This window comes from Hordeum vulgare, chromosome 6H (assembly GCF_904849725.1).
Source record: "Hordeum vulgare subsp. vulgare chromosome 6H, MorexV3_pseudomolecules_assembly, whole genome shotgun sequence".
Taxonomy (NCBI): Eukaryota; Viridiplantae; Streptophyta; class Magnoliopsida; order Poales; family Poaceae; genus Hordeum; species Hordeum vulgare.
The window spans coordinates 344,578,635-344,597,748 of record NC_058523.1 but is presented as its reverse complement, the minus strand read 5'-3'; the positions used below and the strand labels follow the sequence as shown (position 1 = coordinate 344,597,748).

The 19,114-nt window shown below is 44.8% G+C and overlaps 1 protein-coding gene across 1 annotated transcript in view; it reads right to left on the bottom strand.

Moving 5' to 3' along the window:
- Positions 1 to 18,373, bottom strand: part of LOC123405474 (phenylacetaldehyde reductase-like) — a 56,008-nt gene extending 37,635 nt beyond the window's left edge. The window contains exon 1 of the mRNA XM_045099144.1: positions 18,288 to 18,373. Within this exon, the coding sequence (XP_044955079.1) occupies positions 18,288 to 18,373 (86 nt within the window). The remainder of the gene's footprint in view (positions 1 to 18,287) is intronic.
- Between the last annotated feature and the right edge of the window lie 741 nt (positions 18,374 to 19,114).

Below are 19,114 nucleotides of genomic sequence, written 5' to 3'. Positions count from 1 at the left end.
AATAGGTCGAGTTCATACCAGCTTTTCCACGCTCAGTCACTTCATCATATATCATCATTATTGCCTTTCACTTGCATGACCGAATGATGTGAATAGTAATGAGAGTGTTCGTGCATTGGACTAAGCTCGAATCTGCAAGCAAACACAAAGGAGAAGACAAAGTAATATGGCTCTTTGACGCACAAACAACAATGCATAGGAGAGCCACTAAACATTTTAATCATGGTCTTCTACCTGGACCCAAAGAAAAAGAAAAGTATTTACACGGGAAAGCTGCCAACAAGCAAAAGAAGAACGGGAAATCTTTTTGGGTTTTCTTTCTAATTAGCACTAAGCAAGATGGAAAGTAGACTTACAACTAATTTTTTTGTTTTTTCTCAAATTTGACAAACACACGAGAAGAAAGCGAGAAAAAGAAATAAACTAGCATGGATGATACAGTGGCAAAGTTTGAACACCGACTATCAAAGTGAAAGTGTGAGCGTGAATATAAAGTCGGTGAGAAACACGTACTCCCCCAAGCTTAGGCTTTTGGCCTAAGTTGGTCTATTCCCATGGCTGGTCCGGGCGATATCCAAAATCATAATGGGGGTTGTAAGAGAACGCGGCAGCTACCGCCTGAATAGCTGCCTCACGGAGGCGAGCAGCCTTCGCCTCCCTCTCATACTCTCTGCCTCTCCTCTGGTTATGTAATATCTCCGTTTTACCTAAAAGTCAAAGAAGGCAGGAGCAGGAAGGGTAATATGGAAAACACGATGTCTGTTAAATATTAACTGGTATAGGAGGGATTGGTTATTCCTCTCAAGGAAGTGATAACGTGTCATAGCGACACGATCAAGGAAAGTTGTATGGAGCGGGGGATCTCCTGTGCGGATGGGTATTCTAAGAAAATTTGCTATGCGAGTGGCATAGATCCCACAAAAGAAATCCCCTTCCTTAGCTTTATTATTTAGCCTCCTCACGATTATAGCTCCCATGTTGAAACTTCTATCACCTGGTACTGCGCTCTTAAGAATACTAAGGTCAGGTGCGCAGAGGTGACAATGCTCAATCTTGCCGTTAATGCATCTACCAATGAAGAGGGCAAAATAATGTAAGGCAGGAAAATGAATGCTCCCCATGGTAGCCTGCGTAATATCTCTAGTTTCTCCAACAGTTATACTAGAAATAAAATCTCTAACCGAAGACTTAGGAGGATCATTGAGACTACCCCAATCAGGTATCTTGCAAATTCTATTAAAATCATCTAAATCCATGGTATACAATTTGTCATAAAGATCAAACAGTATGGATGTGTCACGACTAACTGAATATTTGAATCTACGAACAAAAGAGGCAGTGACTGTAGTATATTGCTCGCATTTGTTGGAGATGAATTCTTTGAGCCCGGTGTTGTGAACAAATGTATCAAACTCGTCATTGAAACCTGCATCAATCATGAATTCATCGGAAGGCAATTCACATGGTTGTACATGTGCGTTCCTCGGCTGATAAGGATCGGGCACCCGAATCGAGAGATGGGGACCCCTTTTGCTTGAGGAACCACCATGATAGTTTCTCCTAAACATCTTCTTTTTCTGAAATCGAGAGATGGATAATTATGTCGGATAACATTCATCATGTAACAGTTATAACATGGGGTGATATGTAACTAGCTCCAGTTCGTCAATGTAATGTAGGCATGTATTCCGTATTTAGTCATACGTGCTTCTGGAAAAGAACTTGCATGACATCGATTTTCCATCCCTCCCGAGGCAGCGGGGTCCTAATGGAAACTAAGGGATATTAAGGTCTCCTTTTATTAGAGAACCGGAACAAAGCATTAGCACATAGTGAATACATGAACTCCTCATACTATGGTCATCTCCGGGAGATGTTCCGGCTATTGTCACTCCGGGGTTGCCGGGTCACAGAACATAGTAGGTGACTACAACTTGCAAGATACAATCAAGAACACACATATATTGATGAAAACATAATAGGTTCAGATCTGAAATCATGGCACTCGGGCCCTAGTGACAAGCATTAAGCATAGCAAAGTAGTAGCAACATCAATCTTAGAACATAGTGGATACTAGGGATCAAACCCCATCAAAACTAACTCGATTACATGATAGATCTCATCCAACCCATCACCGTCCAGCAAGCCTACAATGAGATTACTCACGAACGATGAAGAGCATCATGGAATTGGCGATGAAGGATGGTTGGTGATGACGGCGTCGTCGATTTCCCCTCTCTAAAGCCCAGAACGGACTCCAGATCTGCCCTCAGAGGAAGAACAGGTGGTGGCGGCGGCTCCGTATCATGAAACGTGATGAACTCTTCTCTCCTAATTTTTTCTGGGCGAGAGAGAATATATAGAGCTGGAGTTGGAGGCTACGGAGCCACGAGGACCTCACAAGCGTGCCAGGCGCGGCCAGGGGGGCCAGCGCCTCCTTGGCTTGTGGGCTCCTGGCTGTGCGTCTCCAGGTAATTCTTGTGCCAGTATTGTTTATATGTTCCACCAAAAATCCTCGTAAATTTCTAGGTCATTCCGAGAACTTTTATTTATGCGCAAAAACAAGACCATGGCAAATTCTGCTGAAAACAGCGTCAGTCCGGGTTAGTTTCATTCAAATCATGCAAATTAGAGTCCAAAACAAGGGCAAAAGAGTTTGGAAAAGTAGATGCGATGGAGACGTATCACATTCTGGGTACGTTCCTCGTCAACTCTACCCCAGCAACAACATTGTTTTTTTATGCAAAGATTTGCGGAAAATGTGGTTTAGAACCTACCTTGCTTCGCGGGCATATGGCAATTCAAACCCCGGGAGCAGTATTGAGGACCAACCTAGGGTGTAGGAAGGTCGGGATAGTTATCAATGGGACAAGCTTCTCAGCGGATCTCATTGTGCTTAAGTCGCAAGGCCTGGAAATAATTCTCGGCATGGATTGGTTGGCCAAGCATTAAAGCATCTTGGACTGTGCCAACAGGGCCATTACCATGATGAGGGACCAAGGGGTCAAAGTCAAGTATGTCTCTGAGCCAGTAACCGCTCGAGTACCACGGTTAACAGCCTGTCAGAGGAAGAACTCGATCGAGTGCCAATAGTCTGTGAATACCCGGACGTCTTTCCTGATGAGCTACCAGGGATGCCTCCTGACCGAGACATCGAGTTCATCATTGAGCTCATGCCCGGATCGAGGCCTATCTATAAGAAGCCTTACAGGATGGGATCCGAAGAGCTTGCGGAGTTGAAGAAGCAACTGCATGAGAAACTCAGGAAAGTGTTTATTCGTCCGAGTGCGTCACCTTGGGGATCACCTGTTCTCTTCGTGTCCAAGAAAGATGGAACCATCAGACTCTGTGTCGATTACCGTTCTCTCAATGAGGTCACGATCAAGAACAAGTACCCACTCCCCGAGATTGAAGACTTGTTCGATTAGTTAAATGGAGCTAAGGTATTCTCCAAGATCGACCTCCGATCTGGATATTACCAAGTGAAGATCCCATCCGAGGACATACCCAAGACTGCGTTCGTGACCCGATACAGTCTGTAAGAATGCACTGTCATGTCTTTTGAGTTGACTAATGCCACAGCTTACTTCATGTACCTCATGAACAAGGTCTTCATGCAATACCTGGACAAGTTTGTCGTCGTATTCATTGATGACATAATAATATTTTCCAAGTCCGAAGAACAGCATGAGCAACACTTGAGGTTAGTATTGGAGAAGCTTCGAGAGCACCAACTTTATGCCAAGTTCAGAAATGCCAATTTTGGCTGAACGAAGTTGGATACTTGGGTCATACCATGACATCAAGCGGATTGGTAGTTGATCCCTCCAAGATTACTACGGTAACCAACTGGGAATCGCCAGCTGATGTGAAGGAAGTCAGAAGCTTCCTCGGACTCGCGGGATATTACCGCAAGTTCGTAGAAGGATTCTCCCGCATCGCTCGACTCATGACTCATCTCTTGAAGAAGGGCAAGAAGTTTGAATGGACACCGGAGTGTGAAGCGAGCTTCCAAGAATTGAAGAAGCGATTAACCACTGCCCGGTATTGTCCACTCCAGATATCAGCAAGGAGTTTGTGATATATTGTGACGCCTCTAGAACCGGGCTCGGTGGGGTTCTAATGCAGGATGGCAGAGTCATGGGGTATCTGTCACGACAACTGCGCCCGCATGAAGAGAACTATGCCACCCATGATCTCGAGTTGGTAGCAGTAGTGCATGCCCTGAAGACATGGCGACATTACCTTCTGGGAAAGCGATGTGAAATATACACTGACCACAAGAGTCTAAAGTATATGTTCACCCAAAGGGAATTGAATATGAGGCAATGAAGATGGTTGGAGTTAATCAAAGACTACGACCTCAACATTCAATATCACCCCGGTAAGGCCAATGTAGTGGTTGATGCCTTAAGCCGGAAGACCAGCACCTTGAACATCATGCTCAAGGAAAGGCAACCCGCCTTGTATGAAGAATTGGAGAACTTCGGGCTGGAGCTAGTGGAATCTGGATTCCTAGATAACTTTGAAGTCAAAACAACGCTGGTGGACGACAACAAGGAGGCCCAGAAGGGTCATAAGAGCATTGAAGGCATCAGGAAGAAGATTCAAGAAGGCAAGGCCCTAGGATTCTCGTGTTGGAAATATGCCCTAGAGGCAATAATAAATTAGTTATTATTATATTTCCTTGTTCATGATAATCGTTTATTATCCATGCTAGAACTGTATTGATTGGAAACTCAAATACATGTGTGGATACATAGACCACAAACTGTCCCTATTAAGCCTCTAGTTGACTTGCTCGTTGATCACAGATGGTCAAGGTTTCCTGACCATAGGCAAGTGTTGTCACTTGATAATGGGATCACATCATTAGGAGAATCATGTGATGGACTAGACCCAAACTAATGAACGTAGCATGTTGATCGTGTCTTTTTGTTGCTACTGTTTTTCTGCATGTCAAGTATTTATTTCTATGACCATGAGATCATATAACTCATTGGCACCGGAGGAATACCTTGTGTGTATCAAACGTCACAACGTAACTGGGTGACTATAAAGATGCTCTACAAGTATCTCCGAAGGTGTCCGTTGAGTTAGTATGGATCAAGACTGGGATTTGTCACTCCGTGTGACGGAGAGGTATCTCGGGGCCCACTCGGTAATACAACATCACACACAAGCCTTGCAAGCAATGTGACTTAGTGTAAGTCACGGGATCTTGTATTACGGAACGAGTAAAGAGACTTGCTGGTAAACAAGATTGAAATAGGTATGCGGATACCGACGACCGAATCTCGGGCAAGTAACATACCGAATGACAAAGGGAATGACATAAGGGATTATATGAATCGTTGGCACTAAGGTTCAACTGATAAAGATCTTCCGAATATGTAGGATCCAATATGGGCATCCAGGTCCCGCTATTGGATATTGACCGAGGAGTCTCTCGGGTCATGTCTACATAGTTCTCCAATCCGCAGGGTCTGCACACTTAAGGTTCGACGATGTTTTATGCGTATTTGAGTTATATGGTTGGTTACCGAATGTTGTTCGGAGTCTTGGATGGGATCACGGACGTCACGAGGGTTTCTGAAATGGTCCGGAAACGAAAATTGATATATAGGTATGTATCATTTGGTTACCGGAAGGTTTTCGGGCATTACCGGCATCGTACCGGGAATGACAAATGGGTTCCGGAGTTCTACCGGGAGGGGCCCACCCACCCGGGAAGAAGCCCAAAGGTTTTGTGGGGGCACACCATCCCTTAGTGGGCTGTTGCGCAAGACCAAGAGGGCCCTTGCGCAGGAAGAAGAAAAGAAAAACCAACAAGGGAGAAAAGGAAAAAAAAGAAGAGGAGGTGGGACAAAGGAGGAGGACTCCTCCCCCTCCAAACCGAATTAGAGAGGGACTCCTCCTCCCCCTTTGGCCTAACCCTTGAGGCTCCCTTGAGCCTCAAGGCGAGGTCCCTCCCCTCCGTCCTATATATACTCAGGTATTAGGTCTGATTTGAGACGACTTTGCCATGGCAGCCCGACCACATACCTCCACGGTTTTTCCTCTAGATCGTATTTCTGCGGAGCTCGGGCGGAGCCCTGCTGGGATAGATCACCACCAACCTCCAGAGCACCGTCACGCTGCCGGAGAACTCATCTACCTCTCTGTCTCTCTTGGTGGATCAAGAAGGCGGAGATCATCGTCGCGCTGTACGTGTGCTGAACGCGGAGGTGTCGTCCGTTCGGCACTAGATCGGGAAGGATCATGATGAGATCGCGGGTCGGATCGCGATGAAGTTCGCGGGACGGATCATGATGAGATCGTGGGGTGGAGTGTACGACTATGGTCTGTTCCACTACATCGTCCGCGTTTCTTAACGCTTAACGCTGTGTGATCTACAAGGGTATGTAGATCTGAATCTCCTCTCGTAGATGAACATCACCATGATAGGAATTGCGTGTGCGTAGGAATAAATTTTATTTCCCATGCTACATTCCCCAACAGTGGTACCATGAGCTAGGTTCATGCGTAGATATTATCTCCAGTAGAACACAAAAGTTTCATGGGCGGTGATGTGCGATTTGCTTCCCTTATTAGTCTTTTCTTGATTCCGCGGTATTGTTGGATCGAAGCGGCTCAGACCGACATTACTCGTACGCTTACGAGAGACTGGTTTCATCGCTACGAGAAACCCCGTTGCTCAAAGATGACTGGCGAGTGTCGGTTTCTCCAATTTACTTGAATCGGATTTGACCGAGGAGGTCCTTGGGGAGAGGTTAAATAGCAATTCATATATCTCCGTTGTGGTGTTTGCATGAGTAAGATGCGATCCTACTAGATAGCCATGGCAACCACGTAAAACATGCAACAACAATTAGAGGACGTCTAACTTGTTTTTGCAGGGTATGCTTGTGATGTGATATGGCCAACGATGTGATGTGATATATTGGATGTATGAGATGATCATGTTGTAATAGTTAATATCGACTTGCACGTCGATGCTACGGCAACCGGCAGGAGCCATAGGGTTGTCTTTAAACTAATGTTTGTGTTTGCAGATGCGTTTACTATATTTCTAGGACGTAGCTTTAGTAGTAATAGCATAGCATACACGACAACCTCGATGGCGGCACGATGATGGAGATCATGATGATGGGGATCATGGTGTGGCGCCGGTGACAAGAAAATCATATCGGTGCTTTGGTGATGGAGATCAAGGAGCACTTGATGATGGCCAGGTCATGTCACTTATGAATTGCATGTGATGTTAATCATTTATGCACCTTATCTTGCTTAGAACATCGGTAGCATTATGAGGTGATCTCTCACTAAAATTTCAAGACGAAATTGTGTTCTCCCCGACTTTGCAGCGTTGCGACAGTTCGTCGTTTTGAGACACCACGTGATGATCGGGTGTGATAGACTCAACGTTCACATACAACGGGTGCAAAACAGTTGCACACGTGGAACATTCGGGTTAAGCTTGATGAGCCTAGCATGTGCAGACATGGCCTCGGAACACATGAGACCGAAAGGTCGAGCACGAATCATATAGTTGATATGATTAGCATAGAGATGCTTACCACTGAAACTATTCTCGACTCACGTGATGATCGGACTTGAGATAGTGGATTTGGATCATGTACCACTCAAATGACTAGAGAGATGTACTTTTTGAGTGGGAGTTCTTAAGTAATATGATTAATTGAACTAATTATCATGAACATAGTCTAATGGTCTTTGCGAATTACGATGTAGCTTGCGCTATAGCTCTACTGCTTTTATATGTTCCTAGCGAAAATTTAGTTGAAAGTTGATAGTAGAAACTTTGCAGTCTTAGTCCGTAAACTGAGAATTGTCCTCGTTGTTACACAGAAGGCTTATGTCCTTAATGCACCACTCGGTGTGCTGCACCTCGAGCATCGTCTGTGGATGTTGTGAACATCCGACATACACGTTTCTGATGACTACGCGATAGTTCAGTGCAAAATACTTAATGGCTTAGAAGCAAGGCCCCGAAGACGTTTTGAAACGTCACGGAACATAAGAGATGTTCAAAAGATATGAAATTGTGATTTCATGCTTGTGCCCTTGTTAAGAGGTATGAGACCTCCGACAAGATTCTTTGTCCACGAAGTAAAGGAGAAAAGCTCAATCATTGAGTGTGTTCTCAGATTGTCTGAGTACGACAATCGCTTGAATCAAGTGGGAGTTAATCTTCTAGATGAGATAGTGATGGTTCTCCAAAGTCACTGCCACCAAGTTGTGAGGGCTTCGTGATGAACTATAAACATATCAAGGATAGATACAATGATCCTTGAGCGATTTGTGATGTTTGACACTACGAAAGTAGAAATCAAGAAGGAGCATCAATAGTTGATGGTTAGTAAAACCACTAAGTTCCAAGAAAGGCAAGGGCTAGAAGAGATACTTCATGAAACGGCAAAACAGTTGCTGCACTAATGAAGAGACCCAAGATTAAACTCAAACCCGAGACTAAATGCTTTTGTTATGAGGGGAACGGTCACTGCGGTGGAGCTACCCTAGATGCTTGATACGTCTCCATCGTATCTACTTTTCCAAACTCTTTTGCCCTTGTTTTGGACTCTAATTTGCATGATTTGAATGGAACTAACCCGGACTGACGTTGTTTTCAGTAGAATTGCCATGGTGTTGTTTTTGTGCAGAAATGAAAGTTCTCGGAACGTCCTGAAAGTTTACGGAGAATATTTCTGGAAAATATGAAAAATACCTGCGCAAAGATCCACCAGAGGGGACGGGCCAGTGGGCCACAAGCCCTGACGCTGCGGCCTCTCCCCTGGCCGCGGCGACTAGGCTTGTGGGCCCCACGTGGCTCTGCCGCCCCCAACTCCAGCGCTATTTATTCCCTTTCATCCCGGAAAAAATTAAGAGAGAAGATTTCATCGCGTTTTTGATCCAGAGGCGCCGCCTCATCCTGTTCTTCACCTGGAGGGCAGATCTGGAGTCCGTTTTGGGCTCCGGATCAAGGAGATCGTCGCCATCGTCATCATCAACCTTCTTCCCTCTCCAATTCCATGAAGCTCTTCATCGTTCGTGAGTAATCTATTCGTAGGCTCGCTGGGCGGTGATGAGTATGATGAGATCTATCATGTAATCGAGTTAGTTTTGAAGGGGATTGATCCCTAGTATCCACTATGTTCTGAGATTGATGTTGCTACTACTTTGCCATGCTTAATGCTTGTCACTAGGGCCTGAGTGCCATGATTTCAGATCTCAAATTATTATGTTGTCACCAATATATGTGTGTTTTAGATCCGATCTTGCAAGTTGTAGTTACCTACTATGTGTTATGATCCGGCAACCCCGGAGTGACAATAACCGGAACCACTCCCGGTGATGACCATAGTTTGAGGAGTTCATGTGTTCACCAAGTGCTAATGCGTTGGTCCGGTTCTTTATTAAAAGGAGAACCTTAATATCCCGTAGTATCCATTTGGACCCCGCTGCCATGGGAGGGATGGACAATAGATGTCATGCAAGTTCTTTTCCCTAAGCATGTATGACTACACACGGAATGCATGCCTACATCACATTGACGAACGGGAGCTAGCCACATATCTCTCTGTGTTATAACTGTTGCGTGATGAATGTCATCCAACGAATCACTGATCCATGGCCTACGAGTTTGTCCCACTACCACTGTTACTTTCTTTGCTCTTCTGCTATTACTATTGTTGCTGCTACTGTCACTTGCTGCTACTCTTACTTGCTTTGTCCTGCTACTGCTTCCACTAGTGTTGCTACTACTGTTACTTGCTGTCGCTACTTGCTACTGTTGTCACTACTGCCGTTCCATGCCACTGCTATTACTCGTTACACTGCTCCTACCTGCTATAATACTTTTTCTGGCACCGTTACCGGGAAAGAATATTTCCCGTCCACGGGCAACTACTGGCGCCATTGATACAACAGTTAGGAATAGTCTGCCGTTGTTATCATACTACTTTGCTACTAATACTTTGCTATCATACTACTTTGCTACTAATACTTTGCTTGCAGACACTAATCCTTCAGGTGTGGTTGAATCTGACACATTCAGCTGCCAATACTTGAGGATATTCCTTTACTTCCCATCGTGCGAACCAACAAATTTGGGTTGAATACTCTACCCTCGAAAACTGCCGTGATCCCATGCGCTGGTGGGCCATTGCAAGACAATTGCTAATTGTCGAGCAACTGGGAGCAGCTCTTTTCTGGGTCCGTTGCCGTGGAGGCATCAAGTCCGGAATAGTTGCATGTCAATAATGCTTGGTAGATAAGAAGGCTGGCAAAGTCGAAAGAAGTATATTTGATATACATGATATTGATGTGTACTTTACTAGTACTCCTAGTACGCGAGGGTATTGGATACCGCTTCGGTTGCTAAGTGATTAGTAACACGAAATGAAAGCTATGGAATATAAGGAGACTAGCTAAAGGCGAGGTGACAATACGTGTTGGAAGTGTTTCCAAGGTTGATATGATCAAACATCGCACGCTCCCTCTACCATCGGGATTGGTGTTAAACCTAAATAATTGTTATTTGGTGCTTGCGTTAAGCATGAACATGATTGGATCTTGTTTATTGCAATACGATTATTCATTTAAAGAGAATAATGGTTACTCTATTTGCTTGAGTAATCACCTTCAATGGTTTATTGAATCTCAATCGTAGTGTTGCACATGTTCATGATATTGGTGCCAAAAGATACAAGGTAATGATGATAGTATAACTTGCTTGTGGCACTGCCGCTTGAGTCATGTTGGTATAAATTGCATGAAGAGGCTCCATGCTGATGGATCTTTATACTCACTTGATTTTGAATCACTTGTGACATGCAAATCATACCACATGAGCAAGGCCTTGTTTTCATTGAGATGAAACAAGATAGTAACTTGTTGGAATTAATACATTTTGATGTATGCAGTCCAATGGGTGCTGAGGCACGCAGTGGATATCATTATGTTCTTACTTCAATGACGATTTGAGTAGATACAGGAGTATTTACTTAATGAATCACAAGTCTTAAATATTGAAAAAGTTCAATTCTGTTTCAGAGTGAAGTTCGTCGTAACAAGAGGATAAACTGTCTACGATATGATCATAGAGATGAATATCTGAGTTGCGAGTTTTGGTACACAGTTAAGACAATGTGGAAGTTGTTTTGCAATTCATGCCACCAAGAGCACCATGGTGTGATGGTGTCATAGCCGTGACCTATTTGATATGGTGCATACTATGATGTCTCTTATCGAATTACCTCTATCATTTATGGGTTATGCATTAGAGACAACCGCATTCACTTTGAATAGGGCACCACGTATTTCCGTTGAGATGACACACTATAGACTATGGTTTGGAGAAACCTATGTTGTCGTTTCTTGAAAGTTTGGGGCTGCGACGCTTATGTGAAAAGGTTTCAGTCTAATAAGCTCGAACCCAAAGCGGATAAATGCGTCTTCATAGGATATCCTAAACAGTTGGATACATCACCTATCTCAGATCCGGAAGCAAAATGTTTGTTTCTAGAAACGGATCCTTTCTTGAGGAATGGTTTCTCTCGAAAGAATTGAGTGGGAGGGTGGTGGAACTTGATGAGGTTATTGAACCTTCACTTCGACCAGAGTGTAGCAGGGCGCAGGAAGTTGTTCTTGTGGCGCCTAGACCAATTGAAGTAGAAAACTAATGATCGTGATCATTGAGCTTTGGATCAAGTTACTACAAACCTCGTAGGTCGACAAGGTCGCGTACTGCTGCAGAGTGGTACGGTGACCCTGTCTTGGAGGTCATGTTGTTGAACAACAATGAACCTACGAGCTATGGAGAAGAAATGGTGGCCCCGGATTCTGACAAATGGCTGGAGGCCATGAAATCTGAGAGAAAAACCATGCATGAGAACGAAGTGTATTCTTTGGAAGAACTACTTGATGGTCATAGGACTATTAAGTAAAGATGGATCTTTATAAGGAAGACAGATGATGATGGTGAATCGTCACCATTAAGAAAAGCTCGACTTATCGCAAAGGTGTTTTCTGACAAGTTCAAGGAGTTGACTATGATGAGACTTTCTCACTTATGGCGATGCTAAAGGTCTGTTGGAACTATGTTAGCAGTTGCTGCATTATTTGTGAAATATTGCACATAGGATGTCAAAACATTTGTTTCCTCGACGGAAAGGTTGTATGTGATACAACCAGAAGATTTTGTCGATCCTAAGGATGCTAACAAGTATGCACGCTCTAGCAATCCTTCTATGGACTGGTCCAAGCATCTCGGAGTTGGAATATATGCTTTGATGAGTTGATCAAAGATTTTGGGTATGTGCAAGGTTTATGAGAAACTTGTATTTCCAAAGAAGTGAGTGGGAGCACTATGGAATTTCTGATAAGTATATGTGGTTGACATATTGTTGATCAAAAGTAATATAGAATTTCTGTGAAGCATAAAAAGGTTGTTTGAAAGGAGTTTTCAAAGGAATGCCTAGATTGAGCTACTTGAACATTGAGCATCAAGATCTATGGAGATAGATCGAGACGCTCAATGGAAATTTCAACAAGATGAATGCCTTAACATGTTTTTGAAGGAGTTCAAAATAGATCAACAAAGAAGGAGTTCTTGGCTGTGTTGTAAGGTGTGAATTTGAGTAGAGACTCAAAACCCGACCACGGCAAAATAAAGAGAATAGATGAAGATTTTCTTCTATGCCTTAGCCGTAGACTTTGAAGTATGCCATGTTGAGTACCACACCTGTTCTGTGCCTTGCTGTAAGTCTGTAAAGAGGTACAGACAGTGATCCAGGATTGAATCACTAAGCAGCGGTCAAAGTTATCCTTAGTAACTAGTGGACTAAGGAATTTTTCTCGATTATGGAGGTGTTTAAAGAGTTCATCGTAAAGGGTTACGTTGATGCAAGGTTTGACACTAATCCGAATAACTATGAGTAGTGAAACGGATTCGTATGGTAGAGTAGATATTTGGACTATTTCTGAATAGCACATAGTAGCAGCATCTATAAGATGATATAAAGATTTGTAAAGCACGCACGGATCTGAAGAATTCAAAACCGTTGACTAAAACCTCTTTCACGAGCAAGACGCGATCAGACCCCAGCACTACATGGGTGTTGGATTCGTTGAAATCACATGGTGATGTGAACTAGATTATTGACTCTAGTGCAAGTGGGAGACTGTTGGAAATATGCCCTAGAGGAAATAATAAATTAGTTATTATTATATTTCCTTGTTCATGATAATTGTTTATTATCCATGCTAGAATTGTATTGATTGGAAACTCAAATACATGTGTGGATACATAGACAACACAATGTCCCTAGTAAGCCTCGAGTTGACTAGCTCGTTGATCAAAGATGGTCAAGGTTTCCTGACCATTAGCAAGTGCTTTCACTTGATAATGGGATCACATCATTAGGAGAATCATGTGATGGACTTGACCCAAACTAATGAACGTAGCATGTTGATCGTGTCTTTTTGTTGCTACTGTTTTTCTACATGTCAAGTATTTATTCCTATGACCATGAGATCATATAACTCACTGGCACCGGAGGAATACCTTGTGTGTATCAAATGTCACAACGCAACTGGGTGACTATAAAGATACTCTACAGGTATCTCCAAAGGTGTCCGTTGAATTAGTATGGATCAAGACTAGGATTTGTCACTCCGTGTGACGGAGAGGTATCTCGGGGCCCACTCGGTAATACAACATCACACACAAGCCTTGCAAGCAATGTGACTTAGTGTAAATCACGGGATCTTGTATTACGGAATGAGTAAAGAGACTTGCCGGTAAACGAGATTGAAATAGGTATGCGGATACCGACGATCGAATCTCGGGCAAGTAACATACCGAAGGACAAAGGGAATGACATACGGGATTATATGAATCCTTGGCACTGAGGTTCAACCGATAAAGATCTTCGGAATATGTAGGATCCAATATGGGCATCCAGGTCCCGCTATTGGATATTGACCGAGGAGTCTCTCGGGTCATGTCTACATAGTTCTCGAATCCGCAGGGTCTGCACACTCACGGTTCGACGATGTTTTATGCGTATTTGAGTTATATGGTTGGTTATCGAATGTTGTTCGGAGTGCCGGATGGGATCACGGATGTCACGAGGCTTTCCGGAATGGTCCAGAAACGAAAACTGATATATAGGTTTGTCTCATTTCGTTACCAGAAGGTTTTCGGGAATTACCGGCATCGTAGCGGGAATGACGAATGGGTTCTGGAGTTCTACCGGGAGGAGCCCACCCACCCGAGAAGAAGCCCAAAGGTTTTGTGGGGGCACACCAGCACTTAGTGGGCTGGTGGGCAAGACCAATAGGGCCCTTGCGCAGGAAGAAGAAAAGAAAAACCAACAAGGGAGAAAAGAGAAAAAAAGGAGAGGAGGTGGGACAAAGGAGGAGGACTCCTCCCCCTCCAAACCGAATTGGAGAGGGACTCCTCGTCCCCCTTCGGCCGAACCCTTGAGGCTCCCTTGAGCCTCAAGGCAAGGTCCCTCCCCTCCCTCCTATATACACTGAGGTATTAGGGCTGATTTGAGACAACTTTGCCATGGCAGCCCGACCACATACCTCCACGGTTTTTCCTCTAGATCGTATTTTTGCGGAGCTCGGGCGAAGCCCTGCTGGGATAGATCACCACCAACCTCCGGAGCGCCATCACGCTGCCGGAGAACTCATCTACCTCTCCGTCTCTCTTGCTGGATCAAGAAGGCTGAGATCATCGTCGCGCTGTACATGTGCTGAACGCGGAGGTGTCGTCCGTTCAGCACTAGATCGGGAAGGATCATGATGAGATCGCGGGACGGATCGCGATGAAGTTCGCGGGATGGATCATGATGAGATCGTGGGATGGAGTGTACGACTACGGTGATTTGAATCATGCAAGCTGTTCCACTACATCGTCCGCGTTTCTTAACGCTTACCGCTGTGCGATCTACAAGGGTATGTAGATCTGAATCTCCTCTCGTAGATGAACATCACCATGATAGGAATTGCGTGTGTGTAGGCAAAAAAATTGTTTCCCATGCGACATTCCCCAACATCTCGGTGGATGAACAAGGAGTGGTGTGGTTTGGGCAACGATTATGTGTACCCAACAAGGCTGAACTCAAGGACTTGATCCTACAGGAAGCACATGATACACTCTACTCTATTCACCCCGGTGGTATCAAGATGTATCAAGACCTCCGAGAAAGATTCTGGTGGCATGGCATGAAGAGGGAAATAGCGTCTTATGTTGCCAAGTGCGACGTGTGCCAACAAGTCAAGGTTGAGCATCAGCGACCTGCAGGACTGCTACAACATCTCAAAGTGCCAGAATGGAAGTGGGACAAGATAGGCATGGACTTTGTTACCGGCTTACAAGGTCTAGCAGAGGCCATGACTCTATATGGGTTATTGTCGACCATTTGACCAAAGTGGCCCATTTCATTCCTGTCAACACCACTTATGATGGGAACAAGTTGGCTAGTCTCTATATTGAGCGTATTGTAAGCCTCCATGGAGTTCCCAAGGAGATTGTATCTGACCGAGGCACGTAGTTCACCTCAAGGTTTTGGAAAAAGTTCCAAGAAGCCCTCGGAACCAAGCTCTCTTTCGGCACTGCCTTCCACCCGCAAACGGGCGGACAGACGGAAAGAGTGAATCAGATACTCGAAGATATGCTCCACGCATGCGTCTTGGCGCATGGAGCCAAATGGGAAGACCGTCTGCTGTTCTCTATGTTTTCATACAACAACAGCTACCAGTCCAGTCTCCAGATGGCCCCGTTCGAAGTGTTGTATGGACGAAAGTGCCGCACCCCGCTCAACTAGTCCGAAACCGGAGAAGGACTGATTTTCGGGCCGGAAGTTTTGCACAAAGCAGAAGAGAAGGTGCAACTGGTCCGAGAGAATCTAAAGGCAGCCAAGTCACGGCAAAAGAGCTATGCGGATTCTTGCCGCAGGGATGTGGAGTTCATTCGCGGAGACCTGGTGTACCTTCGTGTCGCACCTCTAAAGGGAACCAAGTGTTTCCACGTTAAAGGGAAACTCGCTCCAAGGTTCACTTGACCTTCTAAGATCACATCAAGGCGTGGAGAAGTTGCTTATCAGTTGGAGCTACCTCCGGAACTTTCGGGTGTGCACAACGTCTTCCACGTGTCACAACTTCGGAAGTGTCTTCAAGCGCCAAATCGTCCCGATCTTTACAAGGACATTGACCATCAGGACATTGACCTTCAGCCCGATCTCACCTACCGCGAGAAGCCGATCCACATTCTGGATGAAGCTGAGCGTTGCACCAGAAGCCGCACCATTAAGTATTTCAAGGTTCAATGGAGCAACCACACCAAAGCAGAAGAAACATGGGAGCGTGAAGACTATCTCCGATCTGAGTTTCCGGTCCTTTTTAGCACCTAGCTTAGGAATCTCGGGGACGAGATTCTTCTAAGGGGGATAGGTCTATCACACCCTGTTTTTTTACTACCACTTCTGTGTATTGTGAAAATCTGAGCTTGTTAAAACTTTTTCAAAACTAATGCTGTGAGTGCCATGATTGTCATTGTATGCTTGTGTGTTTGATCATGTGATGATAAAAACCCTATTTCACAATATTGATTTATTTCCAAAAATCTTTACTTGTTTCTGATCAAGGTAAAACCCTACTTTGAGTTGCACTACATGACCTTGATGGCAAGAATTGTTTCTACTCAAAGTTGGTGATCTGATTTTAACTTATCTTTATATTCCAAAACCACAAAAATAATTATTTTTATAATTATTTTCCTAATTAAATTGCATGTCCATTTCTTAGGCTAGAATTGGTATTCCTACTTGGTAAAATACTTTTCTGCCTTAGAAAAATCTGATTAAATTTGGAGATGATCACAAGGACATATATTTTCCATACATAAGATTTTAAACCCCTATTTATATTATAATTATTTGAGTAAAACCCTGAAAACCATTTCTGTCTGTTTTGACCTTTTGAAATATTTCCAAAGGAAATATTCTCAATAAAATCCTAGAAAATTCCAATAGTATCCCTAAGCCATATTTGATGTCCACATAAAGTTTCACCTTGATCAAAGGTAATTAAGGACCCCAAATAACCCTAAAACCCGTTCTGTCCAGATTGAAGTTAGAGCAACTCTACATAGCAAAGTTTATCCAATGATGCTGAAACTTTGCAGGAGTGCCTAATACCTCAAATGAGGGTTCCACACCAAAAATGGGATTTGTGGGACTTAGTTTGCCCACACACTCTTTGGAAGGGACAGATCTGGTCAAATTGAAGTGTTTTCAAGTTTACAAAGATAAACTTGCCCTATGAAGCTCAAACTTGGTGAAACCCATGTTTTAGCACCAAACCCAAACCTGTTAAGTTGCATCACCAGTGGTGGGGTGCAACCCCCTGAAACCACTGTCGAGCACCTTCTGACAGATAGGGAAAAGCCACCTTAGCCATAGCTAAACCCAATCCCTTTGCTCCAAACTCATAGATTAGGTAGCCAATATCCATATCTAACCCCAGTCAACTGGCCCCTCACTGGTTCAAAGTGGAAAGGCCAAAAATTCCAATTTAGGCTTCAGTTCAAGGCTGACAGCACGAGTATTTCTTGTCTCCCTTGACCAACCGAAGCTTCCACGAGACCCAAACGGCTAGCCACACTCCTAGCCAGTGCCAGGACATGCTAGGCACGTAGAAAGTGCCTCAGAGCGCATCAGCATGTCGTGGCATGCCAAAACTGCACTTTGGGTGCGCTACGGGAAGCCACCAAGGTGGGGGCGACGCTCCCGGCCAGTTCCAGCCTCTCCCCCGAGGTGTCCAACCTCTTCCCCGACAACCCCTATGCATCGAGCAACCCTCAGGGCCCCTCCTTCCCCGTGCTAGAGCTCGTCCGACGCGTGCCCGCGCGCACCAGAACGGGCCAAGGTTGCGCGGCCACGGATGCTCGACTCATCCCTCTCTCCCTCTGCAGCAGATGGTTCTGGCAGTCCAAAACCATGTCCTAAGACCGTGGTTTTGTTCCCAGCTCCTCCCTGCACCCCCATGCATGCCACGGTGACTCACCGGGGCTCCCAAATTAGCTCACCGTCGCGGGCCTATAAATAGCCCTCCCCCTTGCTCCAGCATCCCTCAGATAGCTTCACCACGACCACTAGCACCTCCCTAGTCACACCAGCAAACCAGCAGAGCCCCGGTGCTCGAGATCGACCTCCGGCTACATGACGGCTCCTGCGCCCCTCGACCCACCAACCTGATCCGCTCAACCCCAGGAAGCTTTCCCCCAACTCGCTCGAGCATTTCTGTGCCTCTAGCCACCTCCCGAAACTCCTCCGCCATGGCCTCCTCGTCGTCGGTGAACCCGTGCCTCTCCGATATTGTTCCGACCACCAGCAGGTAGGCGACGTCATGGCAAACCCATTCCAGTCCTTGTTGGGGCTTGAGAGAGTCGGCAGCCTCGCCGGCGTGCTCCTCCTCCTCTCTGGCCAGAGGTAGGATACGACCCTGATAGGTGTGCCCCACCTGTCGGTGGCCCAGCCTCCTCCCCCACACTGTCCACAGCCACTGACCGCAGGACCCCACACGTCAGGTTCAAACCTGACGGCGCGCGCACCTGGGCAGGCTGTCGGCTGGCCATGGGCTAGCCCAGTTCCAGGCCAAGAACTTAGCCCGTTTTTATTTTATTTTTAAAACCTCATTTCTAAGATTTTTATAAAAATATTTAACCAGTGTAAAAATATAATTTTTCCACTGTTATTCTTCTAAAAATATGTAGTATTTAATAATATGATTGGGTGAATTTTTCTACAACTATTCTATTTTACAATAATAAAAAGGACTAAATTGGAATAGTTTTGCTTCTGTTTGGTTAATTTTAAAAATGTTCCTTCAAGAGAAATTGAGGCAAATATTTTTCAAAATGACAACTTAGATTTATCTGTAATATAAAACATTTTTTAAATGACTTTGTGATCTGTTTTTGTGTGAGCTATTTCTTATTTATTGTTTTATCGACGATAGAAAATCCATGTGACGAGGGAATCGGAGCGGAAGACCTCGAAGACCCCGATACCTAGCTGA